The sequence below is a fragment of the Tachyglossus aculeatus genome, chromosome 5, assembly GCF_015852505.1.
Source record: "Tachyglossus aculeatus isolate mTacAcu1 chromosome 5, mTacAcu1.pri, whole genome shotgun sequence".
NCBI lineage: Eukaryota > Metazoa > Chordata > Mammalia > Monotremata > Tachyglossidae > Tachyglossus > Tachyglossus aculeatus.
In genome coordinates this window covers 96,593,425-96,617,101 of record NC_052070.1, presented here as the reverse complement: position 1 = coordinate 96,617,101, position 23,677 = coordinate 96,593,425, and the positions used below count along the sequence as shown (strand labels likewise).

Sequence of the window (23,677 nt, the reverse complement as noted above, 5' to 3'; positions counted from 1 at the left end):
GTGAACCAATTTCTTTTCCGTCAGATACGAGAGTATGAGTGGATCCATTCACAGACCAAAAGGATGAAGTTCAATGCACTCATAACCACATACGAGATCCTTCTGAAAGATAAGGTAGGTAATGCACCCTTGGAGTGACCACTACAAGGGGTTGGGCCTCATCCCCCAACCAGGTTCCATGGGGACACAATGCCCATGTCCACACGGGACAAGCCTAAGGCCCACTGGGAAAGACCAAATGGCTGCCACACTTTTTTGACAACATTAGCATTGATAGTGTTTGTTGAGACTATTGCTTGTCACAGTTCAAAGCATTAGGGAGCATTTGGTTGACTTCATAGAAGCAGGGTTTATTTAGTGAGATGGTGTCCTCACACCTGCCTCCTGTTTGGCTTAGGATGGATAGACAGACCCACTGAGAAGGAGAATAAGGACCAGCAGCTCACCCAAGCAGCAGCTGTCTTGTCACCAGGCTTCCTGGGCTTTAACGTCTGTCCTTAGGCAACCCAGAGTAGTAGTGGAGGAGTGGGAGAATTCAGCTTGACAGCTAAGTGCGCTCACTTCAGGGTTCTTGGGTGGGCTGTGAAGTGAGAACAAAGATAAACAATTCTAGTAATAGTACCATTTATTGAGTGCCCACTTTTTTTCTAATGGTATTTATTAAGTGCTTGCTCTTTGTCAGGAACTGTACTAAGCATTGGGGTAGATAGAAGATAATCAAGTTGGACACAGTCCATGTCCAGTGTGGGGCTCACAGCCTTCATCCCCATTTTACAGATGAAGTAACTGAGGCACAGAGAAGTGAAGTGACCTGTCCAAGGACACAGAGCGGACAAATGGTGGAGCTAGGATTAGAACACAGGTCCTTCTGACTCCTAGTTCTGTGCTCTATCCGCTAGGCCATGGTGTTTCTCTTGGTGCACTTGATGCACTGCATTGTCCTAGGAGCTTGGGCAGTAAAGAATGAAGAAGTGACATGTTCTCTGCCCACAACGAGCTTACATTCTAATGTGGGGAGGAGAAACCTAAAACTATTTACAGGAGTAGTAAAAATAGGAAATTGAATAGACACAGACTCTAGAGTGTTGAGGTGGCTATAAAAATATTAAGCAGTATTGGGATGATGGTACTTGAGTATTCACAGTCCCAACTTTGTCTCAGTGGATCAGTAGTGCAGCCTGGTAGCTTGATCAAGATCCTTCTACAGGGGTAACTTAAATGACCAAGTGTCAGAAGGTAGTATCCTGAGCATATTCCCTGGACTGTTCATAAAGACTGGGAATATGTTGGGCACAGGCTGGAATTTCTGAATCTGGGAGGTGGTAGAGAATGGTAAAGGGGCAGGAGGAAAGAAGGCTGTTCTTTATGAAGAAGAGGGAAGGGGTGGTTTCTGCAGTTGATAGTTTTGGTTTTTTTGTACACAATGCCTTCCCCTGTAATCATAACCTGTGGGCCTGGCAAGAGAGGATGACTGTTTCTGCAAACAATTGGATTCCCTTTCAATTAGAGCAGAATGCCAACCTAGCTCTAAAGGACAAAACCAAAATGGCCCTTTTGCTCATTCAGATCAGGGCAGAGTAGTTCCTCTGAAGCTTAAGGGTACAGAGTTGAGTAGCACAAAACAACTTTTGGTGACCTTCTGACCTGGTGGCTCCTTTTTGTTTTTGTTTTTTTGTTGTTTGTTTGTTTTTTTTTTGTTTTTGTTTTTTTTTTGCTCTAGACTGTGCTGGGCAGTATTAACTGGGCCTTTCTGGGAGTGGACGAAGCCCATCGGTTGAAGAATGATGACTCTTTATTGTATAAAACTCTGATTGATTTCAAGTCCAACCATAGGCTCCTGATTACTGGGACCCCTCTTCAGAATTCCCTCAAAGAGCTCTGGTCCTTGTTGCACTTTATTATGCCGGAGAAGTAAGATCTTTTTTGTGTGCTTCAAAAGATACTAGAATGTCTGAAATGCCAATAACACTTCTTGCTCTTAACTGGGAAATGCTTGGACTAGATAGTGTGAAAGTGACCATTGGAGAACCAAGCCCGATAGTTATACTGTATTTTGGGTGAACAACAATAAATACCCAGGGGGTGGTAATCTTGTGATGCTCTGCCTGTTGACTAGCAACATTTAAATCTCATGTGAGCTTGGGAAGATTAACAAGGAAGATGGAGCTATAGCAGGTGTTGTCACTAGAACATTATTAGGAAACTGGGGCACGTTCTTCCAACAGCACAAGCCTGTTTGAATACAGCATGCCACGGTGTCAGAAGAACAGTTTTGTGTGCATTAGACGCAGTGTTGTATACGGTGAGTACTGTGACACAAATTTTGCGGGATGCGGGGTTTTACGAGAATCCGACCTCCATGATTTAGGAGAACTAGGTGTACGGTGAAATGGAAAATAATTGGATTTGGTTGTGAAACCAGGTTATTTTCATTCTTTAGAAGAGTATAAAGAGAAAGCTTTGCAGGAAGTCAAGATGAGAATGAGATTGTTTGCAGAAGTCAGTGAAGAAAATGGGACGAAAGCAGTGAGGATGTTGTTGGTAACGTTTCGGTTGAAAAAGTGGATTTCCTTGCTCTAGTTTTTACTACGGAAGATCAAGACTGGTAGTCATCACATATCCCAGGGAAAGAAAGGAAGAGTCCTGAAGGAAATTAGATCGTTCATTAGAAGTAGCGATTACTTGTCACCAATCAGTTCTTTAACTTTCTAATTAAAATCAGAGAACTGTGTGCTGATTTTGGAAAGTGCCACAAATAGAGGGGAAGTAACTGTGTACCACTTTTGGAATTAGTATATGCTTTATGGGTTTATAAATAATCAGCATATTGTGGGAGTCTTAATGTTAAATAGTTATGAAATTAATGCATTTGAAACAAGATGCTCATTGTAACTTCTACTTCTTAAGAGACTTGAAATTCTTCCCTATGCTTATTACATGTAAGAATACAGATGTATAGATATATATAGTGCTACATTAATTTATATTCTAATATATAAGTGTATAATAGATAACATATACATAGATACACACACATAAATACACCTGTGTTTGGTTCTTCTGACTTTAAAATGATAACCAAGGGAAGAAGTGTTTTTGGTTTTTTTTGACTGGAAACACAGCCCGTCAGTGTGACACTGGCTGAGAGATGGGAGTCATCATTTTCATAACACACTGTATAAGCTCCCCTGGTTGTTCTGCAATTGCTGTTAGGATAGGATAGGTTTCCAGGATGCAGGTGAGAGACCAAAATCAAAACACTTTGTAGCATCTTCCCAGTTGGAAAGACAGTGAAAAGCCATTCCATTTTCAAAGTGATAAAAGGATAGATTTCGCCTTTCAAGTGTCTAGCCGTCTGTGCCAGTTTTAATAAAGGCATGTCAAAAAATCCCAAGGGACTCGGTGTGGTACCAAGCTTCGAGCATTTGAGCTGGCGTAACCTGGATTAATTTTTGTGGCTATTAAAGGGTAGGAATTGTTGGTGGCAAAAGACTTAAGGAAACCGAAAGGAGAGTTCTCTGGTCTCTCATTGTTGTGAAGGAGATATGTGGGAATCATACCTGTTAGAGAACTGATGGAAGCATTTGAGAAAAAATAATCGAGGGCAAGAGGCAAAAGGTAGATACAATGGTTATATGATGTTGGCGGCGGTGGCATTAGAAAAGACTATTTTCCATTCCAACAGAGTGAGGTATGAATTGTATTCTGTATTATATGAGAGGGTAAGAAATTTTTGTAGCCCTGATTTACTGTATGGATTGTCTGGAACTCCCCAAATCTGCCCTACAGGTGGCTGCCTTCTAATAGTGATTGATTTCCCATTGAGCCTTGGTTGAGTTTCTTTTAAGTTAAAAGTTTGCTTGATAAATATAAAGCAGTCATGAGTGTGGAAATCCCCCAAAAAAGGATTAGATTGGGAAAAAAGGCATAGGCAACTGGGAGGAAATTTGTTCCTTTAAAAATGGTTTGACTTCACTGATGAAAATAGGGGTTGCAAGATGCAGGAAAACAAACAGATTCTTATGCAATTCAGCTTAGACCTAAGATATTGTGATAGATGAGGAGAAAGTACTGAAAAGAGTACAGACTCTGCACAATATGTTTGCTTTTATTCACTCTTTTTTTTTTAAATGGTATTTGATAAGAGCTTACTATGTGTCAAGCACTGTTCCAAGTGCTAGGTTAGATGCAAATTAATGAGACCAGATTCAGTTCCTGTCCTACATGGGACTCATAGTCAAGTAGGAGGGAAAGCAGGCATTGAATCCCCATTTTGCAGTTGAGGACATTTAGGCACTGAGAGGTTTTTAGGTGATTTGCCCAAGGTCACACAGCAGGCAAGTGGTGGAGTCAGGATTAGAACCCAGTCAATCTTATCTATTGAGCACTTTGTGAAGAACACTGCACTAAGTGCTTGGGAGAGCACATTATGACAATATGACAGACATATTCCCTTCTCACAATGAGCTTTCAGTCTGAGAGGGAGACAGACATTAGTATAAATAAATTATGGATATGCGCATAAATGCTCTAGGGCTGATGGGGGGTGGTGAATAAAAGGAGCAAATCAGGGCGACATGAAAGGAAGTGGGAGAAAATGCAATGAGGACATAGTCAGGGAAGGTCTTTTGAAGGAGATGTGCCTTCAGTAGGACTTTGATGGTAGGGAGAGTGATTGTCGGATGTGAAGAGAGAGGGTGTTCCGGGCTGGAGGCAGGATGTGGGCGAGAGGCTAACGTTGAGCTAGATGAGATCGAGGTACAGGTTGGCATTAGAAAAGTAAAATGCGTGGGCTGGGTTTTAGGAGAGTAGTGAGGTGATAGGAGGGGACAAAGTGATTGAGTGCTTAAAAGCTGATGGTAAAGAGTTTCTGTTTGATGCGGAGGCGGTTGGAGGTTCTTGGGAAGTGGTGAAACATGGCCTGAACATCTTGGTAGAAAAATGATCCAGTCAGCTGAGCAAAGTATGGACTGGAGTGGGGAGAGACAAGAGGCAGGGAGGTGAGCAAGGAGATTTATACAGTAATCTAGGCATAGGATTAGTGTTTGGATTAGCATGGAAGCAGTTTGGATGGAGAGGAAAGGGCAGATTTTAGTGATGTTGTGAAGGTTGAACTGACAGGTTTAGTGATAGATGGAATACCTAGCTTGAATGAGAGAGAGGCGTTCAGGAAAATACCAAGGTTATGGGCTTGTGAGACGGAGTATGGTGGTGCTGTCTACAGGGATGGAAAAGTCAAGGGAAGGATAGGGTTTGGGTGGGAAAATAAAGTGTTCTGTTTTGGACTCCCAGGCCCATCCCCTAACAACTAGCCTATGCTGCTTCTACTTTTGTGTCTATTGGCTAAGGACTTAATACTGGTCCCTAGTTCTTTCACAGGGACTTTATTCATAGGAATGAAAGTTCGATCTGTAAGTTTTGAGCTCCTCGGCCAAGAGGAAGCATTATGATTATTGTTGTAAAAATGATGATGAGCCCGTAAGTGCTAGCAACAATTATAGACATTTTCCCTTGGATTCATTTATTTGTAATTAATCCTTTTGGATCCTTTTGGGGCTCCCCAAGTTATTTGTTTCACTACTGTGGGCACATAGATACAGCTGATCTTCAGTTCTAATCTCAGAAATGGGGCTGTCTTTTTAACCCAGTGGTGAATCTCTGAGTAATCCAAACCTTTATTTTGCTGTTCTAATGATTTTCTCAGATAATGATTCTTTTTCCATTTGAATTCCACCTCTTCCATTTCTCCAAGGTTAGAGAACCATCATTCTCTAAAGGCTTCTTTGTACTGTCGATTTCCTCTGTTCAGGTATGCATGCACTGGAAATGCTAGTTGGAGAACCTGATGTTGTTCCAGGTGCAGTAATTCAATTCTTTATTCCCTCTAAGGTTTGAGTTCTGGGAAGATTTTGAAGATGACCATGGAAAAGGAAGAGAGAATGGCTATCAGAGCCTTCACAAGGTGTTAGAACCTTTCCTCCTTCGAAGGGTGAAAAAGGACGTGGAGAAATCCCTACCAGCCAAAGTGGAACAGATTCTCAGGGTGGAGATGTCTGTCCTCCAGAAACAGTATTATAAGTAAGTCATTCACTGAGCTATGCCCGAGGGGGCAAGGCTATCAATTCATTATGATACCAAAACTGAGGTCCTTGCTCTGTTCCAGAAGATCAGTGCTCGACTCCTGATAATTACTGTTGAGTTTGTATTCATACCTAGTTTGGGGTGACTTGTAAAACACATACCTCCCTGTTTAGGCCAAGACACAATTAGCATAGTTCCTTCTTTGGAAAATGCTCAAAAATAGCAAATACCTGGAAAAACCATACTAATCCTTCTCAGGAAACAAACCATATTGGAAAGACCTTATTCTCAGTGCATCCCAGAAGCCTGGTCCCCCGAGGAGAAAACTTACTTCATACCATTAGAATACCAGGGTATAGAGTAGGAGAGGGGATCAGTGAATGGGAGCCATGATCGGTTGCCAGAAGACCACTGTAATGAGGAAGAGGGAGTTGTAGCAAGTTTGATTCAGACCTTTCCTTCTTATCAGATTAAAATTCAATTTATGAATGACAAGGAATGAGGGGGGGGCCCCAGAGCACAGGCTGGCTCTGGCTTCCCTCCTGCTCTCTCCCTCCCCAACAATATGTTTTCTGCCTTTTGAGGTCCACTCTCTCCTTGGAGGGAGACTTGGGGAGAGAATGGAGGAGAGAGTAGAGAGTTGTTTCTGCTCCCTGTTTTCACTGGGAAGCTCCCCGGTGTTCCTCACTGCTACATCAATCAATCAATCAATCAATCGTATTTATTGAGCGCTTACTATGTGCAGAGCACTGTACTAAGCGCTTGGGAAGTACAAATTGGCAACACATAGAGACAGTCCCTACCCAACAGTGGGCTCACAGTCTAAAAGGGGGAGACAGAGAACAAAACCAAACATACCAACAAAATAAAATAAATAGGATAGAAATGTACAAGTAAAATAAATAAATAAATAGAGTAATAAATATGTGCAACCATATATACATATATACAGGTGCTGTGGGGAAGGGAAGGAGTTAAGATGGGGGGATGGAGAGGGGGACGAGGGGGAGAGGAAGGAAGGGGCTCAGTCTGGGAAGGCCTCCTGGAGGAGGTGAGCTCTCAGCAGGGCCTTGAAGGGAGGAAGAGAGCTAGCTTGGCGGAGGGGCAGAGGGAGGGCATTCCAGGCCCGGGGGATGACGTGGGCCGGGGGTCGATGGCGGGACAGGCGAGAACGAGGTACAGTGAGGAGATTAGCGGTGGAGGAGCGGAGGGTGCGGGCTGGGCAGTAGAAGGAGAGAAGGGAGGTGAGGTAGGAGGGGGCGAGGTGATGGACAGCCTTGAAGCCCAGGGTGAGGAGTTTCTGCCTGATGCGCAGATTGGTAGCCATTGGAGGTTTTTGAGGAGGGGAGTAATATGCCCAGAGCGTTTCTGGACAAAGATAATCCGGGCAGCAGCATGAAGTATGGATTGAAGTGGAGAGAGACACGAGGATGGGAGATCAGAGAGAAGGCTGGTGCAGTAGTCCAGACGGGATAGGATGAGAGCTTGAGTAAGCAGGGTAGCGGTTTGGATGGATCACTGCTGTCACCATCCCCTGCTTCTTGTCGCTGATGCAGTTGCTGCCACTGCTCATCAGAAACGTTTCCTCTCCCAGAGGGGCCCTGGAGCAAGGATAGTTAGTCCTGATAATTGACCCAAATAAATTGGTGATCGTTTTTAATGATGATGGTGACGTGGATGGCATTTAGGAAGTTTTTACACTGTGCTAAGCACTGGGGTGGATACTAGATCATCAGATTGGGCCCGGCCCTTTTTCCACTTAATGTTCACAGTCTATGAGGGAGGGAGAGCAGGTATTTTATCTCCATTTTAAAGAGATGGAGACTGAGGCCCAGAGAAGTTGAATGCCTTGTCCAAGGACTTCTCCCAGATGATTAAGTAGTGGAGCTGAAATTAGAATCCAGGTCTCCTGACTCCCAGGACCATGTGCTGTGCCCACATTTTGAGTAGCTCTTGAACCCCAGCACAGTGGCTTTTGATCCCTGTGATCTGGCTAGCAAAAGAAAAGGAGAAAGGGGCTTGAAGGAGGAAGAGGGTAAAAAGCATTTTTCTGGAGGAAGCAGGTGAAGCCCCCATGTGTATTGAAATTCCTGCTCCTAGATGCAAGACTGTTTACTAACATCACAGGTTTCAGAAAGAGATCTGGGAGTTCATCTTTTCTATCTAAGCCTTCCTGAGATTCCTGAAACTGCCATCCTGATCCTTCAAAATGCCCGGCTTCTAATAATAGTGATAATAATGGTGGTGTTTAAGTGCTTACTGTGTGCCCAGCACTCGCTAAGGGCTGAGGTAGATACAAGATAATCAGGTCAGACACAGTCCCTGTCCCACAAGGGGCTCACAGTCTGAGATGGGGAACAAGTATTGAATCCTCATTTTACCGATGAGGAAACTGAATTTCAGAGAAGTCTTGTGACTTGCCCAAGGTCACATAGCAGGCAACTGGCAGAGGGTGGATTAGAACGCAGATGCTCTGTCTTCCAGGTCCATGCTCCTTCCAGTAGGCCACACTGCTTCTCTATGTCCACTTCTTCCTCCCTTTAAAGCCCTACTGAGAGCTCACCTCCTCCAGGAGGCCTTCCCAGACTGAGCCCCTTCCTTCCTCTCCCCCTCCTCCCCCTCCCCATCCCCCCCATTTTACCTCCTTCCCCTCCCCACAGCACCTGTATATATGTATATATGTTTGTATGTATTTATTACTCTATTTTACCTGTACATATTCTATTTATTTTGTTAATATGTTTTGTTTTGTTGTCTGTCTCCCCCTTCTAGACTGTGAGCCCGCTGTTGGGTAGGGACCGTCTCTATATGTTGCCAACTTGTACTTCCCAAGTGCTTAGTACAGTGCTCTGCACACAGTAAGTGCTCAATAAATACGATTGAATGAATGAATGAACTTGCTCTTGTAAAGAGAGGGAGACAATGAGCATTCCCTCCATCATGTGTCTCTCTCCAGTACGCCTGTAAACCTGGTAACTAGATGGAAAATAACTAAATGAAACTCTTTAAATGCTGGGTCTGACCTGTAGATTTCTATCCCTGTCACTGCATGCAGGTGGATTTTAACCAGGAACTACAAGGCTCTCTCCAAGGGAACAAGAGGAAGCACATCTGGTTTCCTTAATATTGTGATGGAGTTGAAAAAATGCTGTAACCACTGCTACCTGATTAAACCTCCAGAAGAAAATGAGCGGGAAAATGGGCAGGAGATTCTGCTGGTGGGTAGTTGTTTTGTGCATAACTGCTTCCTGCCCAAACCTCTCCTGTCCCTCTCCTGTCCCTCAGTCAGTGATATCAATCAATCAGTCAATCGTATTTATTGAGTGCTTACTGTGTGCAGAGCACTGTACTAAGCGCTTGGGAAGTACAAGTTGGCAACATATATGTCCCAAAACCAAAAACTTGCATCTTAGACCTGTCCCTTTCCAGTCACTTTTCTTTTCTTAGGGAAGCTTTTCTCCTGAATGAGGAAGTTCTGCATCTGTCTAGAGAAGATGTTTAGCTCAAGATGAAAAAGAAAATAAAACTAAAAGTTCCTCTTATAGGGCCTTCTCTTTATACCTCAATTCTATCATGAGGTCCCAACCAAATGCGTAAAATGTATCTGTAAAACTTAGGGATAAGATCAGGTTAATCTAGGGGGCAAATAGGGGTTTTCTGAAAATGTTGACTGGAATGACTTTTACTTCTTCAGTCCCTGATCAGGAGCAGTGGAAAACTGATTCTGTTGGACAAACTGTTAACCAGGCTGAGAGAGAGGGGGAACAGGGTCCTGATTTTCTCCCAGATGGTGAGGATGTTGGATATCTTGGCCGAATACTTGACCATAAAACACTATCCTTTTCAGGTAAGTATACTTGGCTCTGAATTCAGAAGTTGAAATTGGGTGGGTAACTTTCCAGGCTGCTATTTTGTTGAGGTAATCTGTCCTCAAGTGAAGAGAAGTTATGTCCTTGACATACGCAGGGGGAATTTTGCCTGAAGAAAGAGTGGGAGGGAGTAGTGTCAGTTTTTGAAATCCCCCTATTTTTTTCCCTTTATGGGAAATAGCCACACAACAGTCATTTCTTCTTGCTTAGACTGAACAGAAAAGATGTGGACTGATCTGTATCCCAACCAGGTCAGTGCTAGCAGTAATTTCCAGCTCTTCCTGAAGAAGCACAGCAAAATGAATAAAAAAGTGGTTGGATCAGACAATCAGTGGTATTTAATGAGCGCTTACTGTGTGCAGAGCACTGAACTAAACACCTGGAAGAGTACAGTATAACAGAGTTGGTAGATGTGTTCCCTGCCCACAACAAGCTTACAGTTTAGAGGGATAGCGTACCTTCCCTAGGAAAGGTTTATTCTGTGATATATGCCAGTATGTCAGTCTGCCACCCTGCAAATATATAGGTATATCATGTCCACAGAACTGAAGTTATAAAAGTAATAATGAAAGTTGATTTTATTCTCTTCAAATCCCAATTCACTGGTAATATATTTTGTTTTGGTTAGGGTCTCTATTATTCCTGCCAAGTTACCTTATGGAAGCCTTTCTCAACCGCTAGCCACACAGGAACCATTTATACACTGCAGCAATAATGTGCTCAGGGTTTAACTACAGTAGCAAAGGTATCAAAATGGTTACCAGGAAGCAACTTGGATCCTGAGGAGATGCTGGCTCAATTATGATAAATGGCCTCATTTGGAATTTGGGGATATAGAATTTGAAAAGATAAAATTTGTCCCATTAGATGGTATTTCTGCCATTCAGGATGGTGAGTCCCAGAGGAGATTTCTCCCTTGTAAGTGGAAAGGTTCTTCCTGGGCAATAGGCTGCTATTTTATAGCTGTTTGTGGGTTGAACTAAACTCTGTGGCATTGAATGGACTGGGTACCCCATTCCCTACAGAAAAGTGTCACACAAGTTGCAGATGAGGACACTTCCGATCCCATAGCTTTCAAATTCATACAGTGCTCTGCACACAGTAAGCGCTCAAATACGATTGAATGATTGTGTAATTTCCACTTCCAGTCCATCAGTGGCATTTATCAATCACCTGCTGAGTGCTAAGCACGAACTAAGCGCTTGAGAGTTCAACAGTTGCAAGGCACATATTTCCTATCTTTGAGGAACTTACATTTTAATTGGGAAGGCAGACCAAAATCCTTCACAGCTAGTGAAAGCAGGAAGAAAAACAGGATTAGAACAGGAAGCCATATAAACCCATCAGGATGAAGCAGTGAACAAGTAACTGAACATACAATTAAGTATATAACAATTAAATTAAAGCATACACAGGGTTATGAGCACTGAAGTCAGGAAGAAAATACAGAAGTGCTAAGGGTGAGTGTTGTGCTGATGGGATGGAGTTTCTCATGGGCCTCCTAGCCTTTAGTTTCGCAAGCAGATCCTTTTCCAAAAAAGCTATGATTACATAGCTATGATTACATACTGCCTCTGAGCAGTTGTTTCTCTTCCTTGGACGTGTTTTATAATGTGGTTATTCTGAGAAAAATAACACCCTGATAAAAAAGACAATTTACCCCCCTGGGTATCTGATCCCTGAGAGCATTGCACCCGTAGCTGTTAACTCGAGAGCAAGCAAAACAAGTGTGAAATCCTACTCCCACCCCCACCCCCACCCGGGGATCCAGGGCAGCAGATGGAAGCCAGGAGCTGGCATCCATTCAGTAATGGAGCAGTGGAGGTAGAAGTGCCACCTCTCCATTCATGGTGGGCGTGAAAAGGCAGAAAGACTATATAAATGGACATGGGGCCCTGGAACTCTGTTTTAACAGCTGAAGGGAATCTGTAGCCATTGGGAGAGAAGAAATGGGTAGTCCCCAGTGATCATCCTGATGGTCAGGTTGCACTAAATAACCACATTTCAGTCCAGTAAGAAGGGTCACAAGTGGAATTATCTAAATGATGCTATTCTTTCTGTTAAACCCTAAATCAGTATCCACCTCAAGTGTTAGTAGGGAAATTTTACCTAGGGAAATTTTAGCACTGAATGCTGACACCGGACACCACGTTCCCAGCTCTGGAGCTTCTGATTCCTCCCCAGAAAAGTGCTTCAGATACCCCAACTTAAAGCAGCCCTGACTGAGGTTGGACTGGCCCCTTTTCTCCGTGCGGACTATGGCGTCCAGTGCCGATTCTCCGGTCGGTCTCAGACAGAACCCTGAATCTGAAGCTCCTGGCTGTGAGCCTGGAACAGAGAGCCTGTGGCACGTACACTGTGACACGTGCCCAGTGTGGCTATTGCGCACACGGCCCCAGCCGGGGCGTTCCAGTTATTTTTGATCAGCAGGTATTTGGGGCAGTCGGAGGCTGGATGTGGGGGGGGGGGGGGGGGGGGGCTTTCAGCCTATTGAGCCGGCTGGCCTTCTCTTCTAGCCGGCTCATCCTCTCGTGGTTCTTCCCTGCAGCGTTTGGACGGCTCGATTAAGGGAGAAATCCGAAAGCAGGCGCTGGACCACTTCAATGCTGATGGGTCTGAGGTATGGCTTCCCCCTGTGGTTGTGCCTTGGGCTCTGGGTCCAGGGGATAGACACACAGGCTGTGCTGCTCAGACGGTTCCCTGCCTCAGTTGCTGGGAGGGGTGTAACCCGCCGGGAGGAATTTGTGGTAAAAAAAAAAAAAAAAAAAAAAAAGCTGAAGTACATCATGAATTCTTGGTCCGGGCTGGGAGATTTCTGTTACTAATTTCTTAGGAGTTGGCTGACAGGATATTCAGAACCAGGCTTAAATCCTTCCTCCCCCTCCCTCCACCGAAAGAAAAAAAAAAAAGGTCAAGGGCAGAGGAAAAGGAAAATAGAAACTAAAGGAATCCCACCAATGTAAGCCACTTGCCTTCCAGGAACAAGCGTTCTCAGATTTGTTTACCTCTTCAGCCCCCAGGATTGAAATAACATTTTCATGTCAGCAACAGTCTGCCTTGGGCAGATTCAAGTGAGTAAAATTGCTGTGGTGTGGGAAGAGCATTAGGGCTTGCAGGAGTGATTGTGGTAGGGTGGGACCTTCTAGAGTGTGTTCACAGGAAGACAAGAATTCTAATTGGAACAAAGTCACTTAGAGCTGAACTGAGGAACCCAGCCCTTCCCATGCCTCCTTCAGCCCAGGCAGGGAAGAAGCGAACAGCAGAGCCCGCTTTAGAGTTTCTCAGCAGGCAAGCCATATTTGTGCTTTTAAGTGGTCGGCGTGGAAACCAAACTTGGTGGCAGGGAAAAGTAAACCTTTGCAATTGAGAGATGGACAGGAGGCTTATGGGTGGAGAGGCACCCAGGAGTCCCCAATAATTGGGAAACTTGAAGCAAAGACAATTCTTCAGAGAAAATCTTGGTGTATATTCATCAAGAGTGAACTCCTGCTTAGAGGTGGGGAGCCCAAACCCCAGGCTTTGGCAGCTAATTTTTAAAATGAATTTGTTCAGGAAAGGTGAGTCATTTGTCTTCCTCTGGGCTTCTTTTGGAGTTTTCTGTTGCGTAGATTCCCAAACAAAAAACCCAAGGGCCTTTTTATGGTTTTTTTTGTTGTTGTTTGTTTTGGAGTTTTGAGGGGGTTTTTTGCCCCATATGATGCCCATAGAGACTCCTGCTGGTCTAACACTTATTGGAGCCTCTGCAGTCCTTGGAAGGCTAGGACTGTATTTCGGTATTAGTTCTAAAATGAAGTAGTTCTAAAATTTCTTTTCTTGAAAAAGAAATACTGATGAAAAGGTTGCTGAACTGAAAGCTGAAAATATAATGACAGAACAGCCTTCAGATATGGGGATCTGGATGAACCTAATGTTAGCAACGCTTCCTCCTCCTCGTCTATCACCCTTCCTCTGGGCTCCCCAAACCTTAAACTTTCTACCACCCATATTGTTCCCTCATCCCAGCATGATCCGTTATTTCTAGCGTATCCTCTCTTTCCTTTATCGTCCTCCCTCATGAACTCCAACCTCTACCCATAGATAGTATAACACAGCACTCTCACAAGAATGATTCTTCTGCATTGTCCATTTCCTCCGGCTCTTATGTTCCCTGCAACCTGGAACACCCCCCAAAAAAACAATTGGACACATTTGCTGATGGTTCTTTTGTGAGCCTTTTTCATGTGCCTGGATCTCCACTTCCCACGAGATGCCATTTTTCTATTTGAGTACTAGCCCTTAGGGAATGGCTGAGCTGAGAGAATATTTGCTCACGTGACATTTCATAAGTCTGTAAAAAAAAAAAAGTCACGCACCGTATGCAGTGAGTTGTGAATTGAATTTTCTAGGACGTTGCCCTCACAAATTAAAGTTTAATTAGAGACAGCATGGCCTAGTTGATAAAGCATGGGACTGGAAGTCAAGAGACCAAGCTGGCCCACTGTGTGATCTTGGACAAGTTACTTAGCTTCTTTGGGCCTCAGTTGCCCCATCCGTAAAATAAGGATCAAATAGATTGTGAGCCCCATGTGGGACTGGGATTGTCTAATCTGTTAAACTTGCTTCTCCCCCAGCACTTAGCACTAAGTAGTAAAAGTCCATAATTATGATTACTAATTATCCTTGAAAGTGAGCTCACCTGAGATTCCATTTCATTTAAAACAAAAACAGAACCCTAGGTGAGGCTGCTTAAAACAGTTTTCTTGGGTTGTTTTTCTGTTCCCTCCTTACTCTTCAGTCACTGTGAAATATTCAGTTTTTTCCTCCTTATTATAACCAAATTCCACTCTGCTACCAGGCCCTTTCCTGGCCAAAATTCTGCTACTCAATTTAATCTGAGAGGAGGAGATCAGCTCCGATGCTTGTCTCTCTTTTGGTTAGGGCTGATTGGACCTGACCTAACTTTGGGACATGCAGTGAGAGGAGAGAGCTTGTCTGAGCATGGTTGTTTGTGTCCGTGGGGAAAGAGCATAGGGCAGAGGGTTGGGAAGACTAGATTCTAGTTCCAGCTCGGTCCCTAGACTGGGCAAATCACTTAACCTTTCAGTGCCTTAGTTTTCTCATCTGTAAAAGAGGGATGTTGTGAAGATAAAATGAGATGGTGGTTCCGAAGGCACTTACTGGGGTGGGGAGGAGAAGAGGTGAAGCAGTGTGGCCTAGTAGAAGGAGCATGGGCCTGAGAATCAGATTACCTTGGTTCTAACCCAGGCTCCATCATTTGCCATTTGCCTCCTATGTGATCTTGGGCGCACACTTCACTTCTCTGTGCTTGTTTCCTCAACTGCAAAATGGGGGTTAATGTTGGTAATTGTTAAAGCGCTTACTAAGTGCCAAGCACTGTTCTAAGCGCTGGGATAGATACAAGGCTATTAAGTTGTCCCACTTGGGGCTCACAGTCTTGATCCCCATTTTACAGATGCGGTAACCGAGGCACAGAGAAGTTAAGTGACTTGCCCAAAGTCACACAGCTGACAAGTGGCACAGTCAGGATTAGAACCCTCGACCTCTGACTCCCAAACCCGTGCTCTTTCCACTAAGCCACGCTGCTTATAATAATAATGATGATGGTATTTGTAAATCGCTTACTATGGCCAAGCACTGTTCTAAACGCTGGGGTAGATACAAGGAAGATACAACCTGATTAGGTTGTCCCATGTGGGGCTCACAGACTTAATCCCCATTTTACAAATGAGGTAAATGAGGCACGGAGAAGTTAAGTGACTGTTCTGCACCTGTTCTCCCTCCTATTTAGGCTGTGAGCCCTGTGTGGGACAGGGACTTTGAGCCAATTAACTTGTATCCACCCCAGTGCATAGAACAGTGCTCTGCACATAGTAAGCACTGAGTAAATACCACTGATAACAAATACCATTCATAAAAGGAGCTCTTCAAATATGGGGGATTATTTGTTCTCAGTCAGTCCATGAGCACTTACTGTATGCAGAGCACTGTGTTAAGCCCCCGGGAGAGTACGGTACTTGAGTAGGTAGACACAATCCCTGCCTTCAATGAACTCACAATTTGGGGCACTACACATGCTTGGGTTAATACAACTGCAGCATACCAGAGCCACCTTATCATGGAGATCCTTCCCCACGTGCCCACTTTGTAGGGAGTCCAAGCCACGTGCAGTGCTCCTCAGAAATGAGTTTGCTTTTTCCTCAGCACATCTGCAATATTTTGGGGTGTACAAAATTGAATAGACCCAGGGAAAATGATCCTAGAAAGAATATGGTAATACAATTGTGACGTGTTATGTGCAGGACTTCTGCTTTCTGCTCTCCACTCGGGCTGGGGGCCTGGGAATTAACCTAGCATCTGCCGACACTGTGGTCATCTTTGACTCCGACTGGAATCCCCAGAATGATTTGCAGGCTCAGGCCCGAGCTCACCGAATCGGGCAGAAGAAGCAGGTACGTGGGGGCCGTCTCAGTTCTTGTCAATAAGGGGTGCAGAAACCAGAAATTGTTTTCATCTTTCTTTTCCCCAATGGGGGGAACCGGACCTGAGGTAGATTTGGATCTGAAGGGGAAACTTATTGTACTTGGGAGGCTAGGAAAGAAACACTACCACTAGGTGAAATCTTGGTATCAACATCCCAAAGCCAGTGGTTCTCTGTGCCCCCTGTTGTTGAAAGCTGTTATGGTGCTTCTCCTTTCATTTGTTGTGTTCTTGAGCGAGAGACCTGTGCAGGGTGGAAACTGAGGTACCGGTCCAATCTGATCTGGCTCTGCATCATAGCATCTGAGCTGGACCTTAAATGAGTCCAGGCCAAACCAGACTTAGGTCGTGGTTCACTTCTGAGTGGTGCCTCTGTCCCTGTGTGCTATGCCAGAGGGCAACTGGCTTTTTCCTTCATTCAGTTGTATTTATTGAGCGCTTACTATGTGCAGAGTGCTGTACTACACACTTGGTACAATACCCAGGAGCCCTTTGGAAAACCAAATGGGTGTGTGAAGCCCAATATTGAGGTGTTCTGGAGCCTCTGCTGTAGTCTGGTAGGTGCTGGACCTATGAAGGGCTGAATTTGCAGCTTCCTGCTAACTCTCCAATGTTCCTTTCCTGTTCTGCTGCCATCTCCTACAAACCTAGAAAAGCCAGTGGCCTACATCAATAATTTAATAGTCTCAAACCTAGGGAAAGATTTGGCATTAGGGGACGTTTCGAGATAGGGCAGTGAATTTTTAATCCCTGGAAACCAGGACTTACCCACAAGGCCATTCACTCCAGTTGCTTTGATTGGCTTCTCTAGTCCACTTATGTAACCTGCCCTAAGTATGCTGTTTGGATGGTTCATAGCCCAGAGGATGCAGATCTTGGGTGGGGTACAGGAGCCCAAAATTAAGGCCAAACGGGAGATGTCCCGGTACTGAACGTGCGACCCTGCTTTCTTTGGTCCACCTTGATCCGGGGCCAGGAAACATGGATGCTCCAGGTATCCTGGAGTATCCATGTCAAGGGTCATTGTGCTTCCTTCCTATAGGTGAACATTTATCGCTTGGTCACAAAGGGGACAGTGGAAGAGGAGATCATTGAAAGGGCCAAAAAGAAGATGGTGTTGGATCACCTTGTGATCCAGCGTATGGACACCACAGGCCGGACTGTCTTGGATAACAACTCAGGCAGGTCGAAGTAAGTTTCACAAGGAGGGGCTGGAAGGAAGCAAAAGAACCCCCTGTCTCCCATTGGCACTCAGTAAATAATGTTGGGGGGATTTATGCTACGTACCGTGTTCAGAAGGTAACTTTTTTCTTCTTGATTGAGGGCTCAGTTAGTTGCTGGCGTTACACTTGGAATAGGGGCTTCACTTAGGAGTTAAGACGGAAATGTAGGAGAGCTACAAAAAGAAGATGGCAGGAACAATTCCCCTGATTTTTCTGCTGTCTGTAGTGTCTTTTTTTTCTACCCTCTCCAATCCATCCCTCTGTATTTTTTTGAGGGGGGCTCCCCTTTGTAGTCTTCTGTTTTTCTTTCTTGGTCCTCTCTTTTTGCTTTGCCTCATGGCAACCTCAGAAATTGTTGTGTTCCCTTACCTGACTTTATCATTCCAGTGGCACATCGAGGAAGGTGTAAAAGCCTAAGGTAGGTCGCCTAGAGTCAGTCAGCATCTATATCTTTTTTTTTTTTCATGAAAATGTCTCTGCTTTGCTCCTTGGTCACTTTGATCCTGCAGGTAGCTCTCAAATGATGTCATGGAGAGGGCTGGAAGTTGGATAGACAGTGCTTAATTAGCATTGCCTTTGGAAGAGATGACATGCATTTCTCCCATTCATCCTCAGTGTGAGGGAAGAGATGGAGGGATTCTCTGATGTGATAGATGGGAAACACACTCTATATTCCTCCATGGAAGTTGTCCATCAATATTGAACGAATACTCTGTGCAGAACACCGTACTAAGTGCATGGGAGAGTACAGTAGAATTAGGGAACCTGATCCCTGTCGTCAAGGAGCTTATCATCTAAAGATGGCTGCAGGGGAACTGACACTGAAATAAATTGCAGGTAAGCCTAGAGCAGTTTAGAGGAGGCTTCTGGGACAGATCTGAGGTGGCAGTCCAGTTATCGTTTGGAAAATACAACTCCTGAAGGAATTCTTTGTAGAAGAAGAGAGCATACTTTGGGGGAAAAAACCACCACCTAAGAAAATCACCGTAGGATGAAGGGGTTGGATTAAGGGGTGGCTTTTGCCGTCTTTGTCCTGAGCTTGCCCCTTTTAATTTCTGCTTCACTGTAGCTGGGCATCGTCCTTAAGACAGACATTTGACTGGGATCCCCACCGTCACTGCTCCAAAACACTGATGCCCAAATGAGTCATTGCTTAGCAGCACCCGATGTTGCCTACCTCTCTTCCGCTTCTGATTCAACGCCTCCTTTCTCTTGGCTCCCACCTGTCAAAAAGTGTTTCCTTCACAGCAGCACTGCCTGGCCATTTGGGAACGACACCAGGGCATTCTTGTGGGCTCCCAAAGATTATTCTCACCACCCACCGGCCCTGACAGGGAAAAGGGGTTTGATGCCTAGGAAAGCCATTGGAAAAATACCAAAGCACCCCAGGGATCCGTCTACTCCCGAGACAGTACTGCTACTTGTTTTATCCCTGCAGCTCAAATCCTTTCAACAAAGAGGAGCTGACGGCTATTCTCAAGTTCGGCGCAGAGGATCTCTTTAAGGAGCTTGAAGGGGAGGAGTCAGAGCCTCAGGTGATTAAGCAATGGGAAGTAAATGGTTTTCAGAAGGGTGATCTCCAATTTGAGGGTCCCTGAGCATTTCCACCCAGGGAGACAGATCTGGGTTTTAGGAGGCACTGTTGGGCACATTTTATCTGAAAGGCTGTGAAAGGTGAGGTGAGATTCACATATGAAAAATAAATACAGATTCTCCCCCTCAGAACCTTATCCTTTATCTTTCCCAGTGCTTAGCACATAGCACTTAATAAGTACCAAAGTTTTTATTATTAGAATAAACTGATTTAAGTGAGTCTGGTGACATTTTTTTAAAATTTTTTTTTAACAGTATGTATTAAGTGCTTGCTATATGCCAGGCACTGTAGTAAGCACTGGGGTAGATAGAAGTTAATCAGGCTGGACACAATCCATGTCCCATATGGGGCTCACAGTCTTAATTCCCATTTTACAGATGAGGTAACTGGGGCACAGAGAAGTTAAGTGACTTACCCAAGGTCACACAACAGATATGTGACAGAGCCAGGATTAGAACCCAGGTCCTCTGACTCCCAGGCCCATGCTCTTTCCACTAGGCCATTCTGTTATCTCCCTGGAGATGGAGAGCTTTGCCTTTAACACTTATGAAGCCATCATCATCATTATTATTATTATATTGATTATAGAAGGATTTGTTTTGATTGACCTACTAATAGGGAAAATTCACCTAGCAACTAGATCCATATTATACATGATCACTTTGAGTACAATCCATCTCTTACTGTGAGAACCCTAGCTCTGTTGAGTCAGGGAAGACTGGAGGGGGATGCATTAGCCTTTTTAGGAAAAAGCCCTGGTGGGAATGGCACCTCACTGAGATTCTCCCTGCAGAAATCTGGGACCCAGCTGGGTTACGATATTCAGTCTGGGCACCACAAAGCAAAGTAGCTAAAACAAATATTTGAAATGTAAAAATAAGCTTTAGCAGCAACCAGAGATTGGAGCAAGAAACATCATATCATCAGATTAGAATCAGACCATGAGCCCATGGGGGGACATATGTTCCAGTGATTGTGGCTGTCCAGTGAGGTCATCCTGAATCTACCCTAGTGCTTAGCACATGCTGAGTGCTTGATGGTCATAATGGTAGTGTCTGGTATGAAGATTTTGAGACAGCCTTGCAGGGAGCTCAGTGACTTTTCCTCCATCTCCCTGCCCCCAGTTACCATTCTACACCTTTCAGTAAAAAGAGAAAATAGCGAAGATCTCTCTGTTCTTCCCTTCGCTTGGTTGCCATTGTGTACCTTCACCCAGGGTTGCCCACAGAACTTGTCACTATTCTTTACCCTTTCTTCCAGTCCAGCTGTCACATGACATTTTGTTCATGACATTAGTAATAATAATGACGATATGACAGTATTAAAGGATCGTTGTGTGCCAACCACTATACCAAGCGCTGAGGTAGATGCTAAATAATCAGAACAGACCAAGTCCCTGTCACACATGGGGCTCAGAGTGTAAGAGGGGAAGGTAAGCAGACATTTTATCCTCATTTTACAGATGAGGAAACCACGATACGGAGAAGTCAAGTGACTGGTCCGAGGTGACAGCAGTCTAGTGGCGAGGCTGAGACTAGCACCCAAGTCATCCCACTCCCAGGCCCATGCTCTTTCCACTAGGCTAACACCATTCGTCAAGTCATTTCATCTCTGATTGTGGCCGAAGTTGATTTTAAAGGGAAGATAAAGGCAGACCCTGTGGATTGATATTCAGACCTCAAAAAACAGAGGCTTGGGGAGCAAGAACCCCTGAAAGCTAAAATGAGAATCACCCTTAGCAAGAGGAATACTGCCTTCCCCACTTGTACCCTAAATGGGTTAATGTGGGTACTTAGTGAAGGACATGCCACTGCTAAGCCCCCCGACCCCACCCCCACCCCCACCCCGGCCCTTCTTCTCTTGGGTAAAGCTCTTTCTTTTGCTCTCTAACCATTAGGAAATGGACATCGATGAAATTTTGCGCTTGGCCGAAACCAGAGAAAACGAAGTGTCCACGAGTGCTACAGATGAGCTCCTGTCCCAGTTCAAGGTATGGCAGCTACCAACTCCTCATTAGAAAGCAAGAGCTGTTGGCATTGTGAGAATATGCCAGTCAGCTTAACCTGGCCAGGATCAACCATGGGAGTTGGCGAAAATGTCATCACCCCTTCCAGACTGGAGGGGTGCAGTCTTAGCCAGTTCTCGGACATTCTGCTCCTTGGGAGAGGCAGCAGAAAAACTTGGCCTTTTTCATGCTGGATTCTGTGGTCCCTTGGTAACATGTTGGGATTGGAAAACTAATTTTAGGTGTAGGGGAGAAGTGTCCCTTCTCAGGTGATTTCCTTGGGAAAGCTGGACAAGAAAAGACAAAATCAAATGTATATTGGTTGGGATCAAGTAAAAATGGGAAATTTTACTTCTTTGTTGCCTGTATAGGATAATTGTCACATGCACATTCTGTTTCTTCAGCTCTGGCCTGAGGCTGAGACTTTTTTTGAGCTTTACTGGGCTCTGAAGCCTGGAATTTTGGGTTGTTGACTACCCAGTTTGATTCAGCTAAAGCCATGGCAACCACAGGTGCTACGGCCTTTCTCCAGTTTTCATGCCTTAATTTTATATCTGACATGTAGCCCCTGGAGTTAATGATTCCTATTCCCGATGACTCACCCTGGTCAGCAGAGGTCCAGTTATGTGTAGATGGTGGGAATGGACTGACGTATTCTGATTCGACAACTCCCCCAGAGTAGTCAGGTGGGGTGGGATTGAAAGTGCGATTCAGTTCAGAGCAGGATTAGTCATAATGTCATCAGGCGTTTACATTCAAAGTTTTCTTGGGAGACCAGCAGACCTTAATGACTGTTTGGCTCACTCCACGTGGCTTCATCCTGGGCGAAGAAATTCAGGGACTGAGTGTATGTGAGAACAAAGAATGGGAAGGAGGGAATTCGTGGGTGGTAATGTGGGAACTGACTCTGCCCAATGAAATGTTCATCCCAGCTTTTGTTTCAGATGGGTGTGTGCTACCATTTTGAGGCAAAGCAGTTAACATTCTAGACAAAAGCCTTAGGATTAGCTGGGAGCGGGCTGCCAGTCATCCTGGTGGGTCAACTTAAAGGAAGGGAAAAGAATGCTTATGTGTATATATAAGCACATATATAAGCATATGCATATATTATATATATGTATATAGTGGTATTTGCTATGTGCTTGCTCTGTGCCAAGCACTATACTTAATGCTGGGGTAGTGCTCAACAGTCTGTGTAGGAGGGGGAGCAAGTATTGGAACCCCATTTTGCAGATAAGGGAACTGAGGAACAGAGAAGTTAAGGGACTTGCGTGAGGTCACCCAGCAGGTAAATGGCTGAGCCAGGATTAGAACTCAGGTCCTCTGATTCCAAGGCCTGGGCTCTTTCCACTAGGCCATGACATTTCCCCCTAATCTGTGGGCAGTGAGAATGTACTTAAGTTCTTCATGGTTCTCTTTCTGTACCCAAGTACTGAGTTGCCCAGGGTCAGAGCTACAATTAGTATACATGTGTCTGGGACCTCTTTTTCTGTCATGTAACCAACGTTCTAAAATTAAGTGGGCTAATCGTCTCGGTCTTGACAACCAAACATGCAGGAACTAACTTGTAGCCCCTCCACTTATGCCAGAACCTCTCTCTCCATATGAGTCAGAAATTCCAGCTGCTAGATATCAGTTTCTCCCTGCACTGTATGTTGTTCCAACCCATGTGAAGAAGAAAAGGCACTTCTATGACCTTTGCTTTCACGGTCTTACTCTCCCCAGGTTTGTAAAATATTAAAACTCCATATCGGTCTCTCTGCTCTGACACAGTGACATTGTTGTTATCCTGGCAGTTTCATTCTTCTTTCTTGAGATGATAGCATTTCTCTGGGGATGGAAGAAAAGAAAGAGCTGGGCCAAACTTAACTGGTTTAAATGGACGTATCACCCTATCACAGAAACTGTCACTAGAGCTGGAGTCAGCATCAGCTCAGAAACACTTGGCACAGTGACAGTCAGGAACTCTCTCTCTTGCTCTCCATTTTCTTGCACTGCTTTTGCTTTTTGAAGGTCAGAGTCATCTCCCTCTGTGGCTTGTTTCATACCTGTTTCATTAATAATAATAATAATAATAATAATTACGGTATTTGGTAAGCACTTACTGTGTGCCAAATACTGTCCTAAGCGCTGGAGTAGGTAGAAGGTAATCAGGTTGTCCCATGTAGGGCTCACAGTCTTGATCCCCATTTTACAGATGAGGTAATTGAGGCACAGAGAAGGTAAGTGGCTTGCCCAAGGTCAAACAGCAGATAAGTGGCGGAGCCGGGATGTTATCACCTGAAAATTTTTCTACTCTAAACTCCAGTTTTGTGAAGGAATAGCATGTTATGGGTTTCTGCCTCATGTAGATATGACGACCTTAGAGTTTGAACAGCTTTGAAGTGAGCCAATTTTGATCGATCACAGTCTAGTCCTAAAATAACAC

General features: G+C 44.6%; 1 protein-coding gene across 5 annotated transcripts in view; it reads left to right on the top strand.

Annotated features, from left to right (window-relative positions):
• Window positions 1-23,677, top strand: part of CHD2 (chromodomain helicase DNA binding protein 2) — a 108,135-nt gene that overhangs the window by 51,634 nt on the left and 32,824 nt on the right. For all 5 annotated transcript variants that reach the window (XM_038746243.1, XM_038746241.1, XM_038746240.1 and 2 more), the window contains 10 exons: window positions 25-114; window positions 1,721-1,911; window positions 5,890-6,078; window positions 9,137-9,299; window positions 9,776-9,928; window positions 12,499-12,570; window positions 16,250-16,399; window positions 17,470-17,618; window positions 19,089-19,185; window positions 21,142-21,234. In XM_038746243.1, coding sequence (XP_038602171.1) covers window positions 25-114; window positions 1,721-1,911; window positions 5,890-6,078; window positions 9,137-9,299; window positions 9,776-9,928; window positions 12,499-12,570; window positions 16,250-16,399; window positions 17,470-17,618; window positions 19,089-19,185; window positions 21,142-21,234 — 1,347 coding nt within the window. The remainder of the gene's footprint in view (window positions 1-24; window positions 115-1,720; window positions 1,912-5,889; window positions 6,079-9,136; window positions 9,300-9,775; window positions 9,929-12,498; window positions 12,571-16,249; window positions 16,400-17,469; window positions 17,619-19,088; window positions 19,186-21,141; window positions 21,235-23,677) is intronic.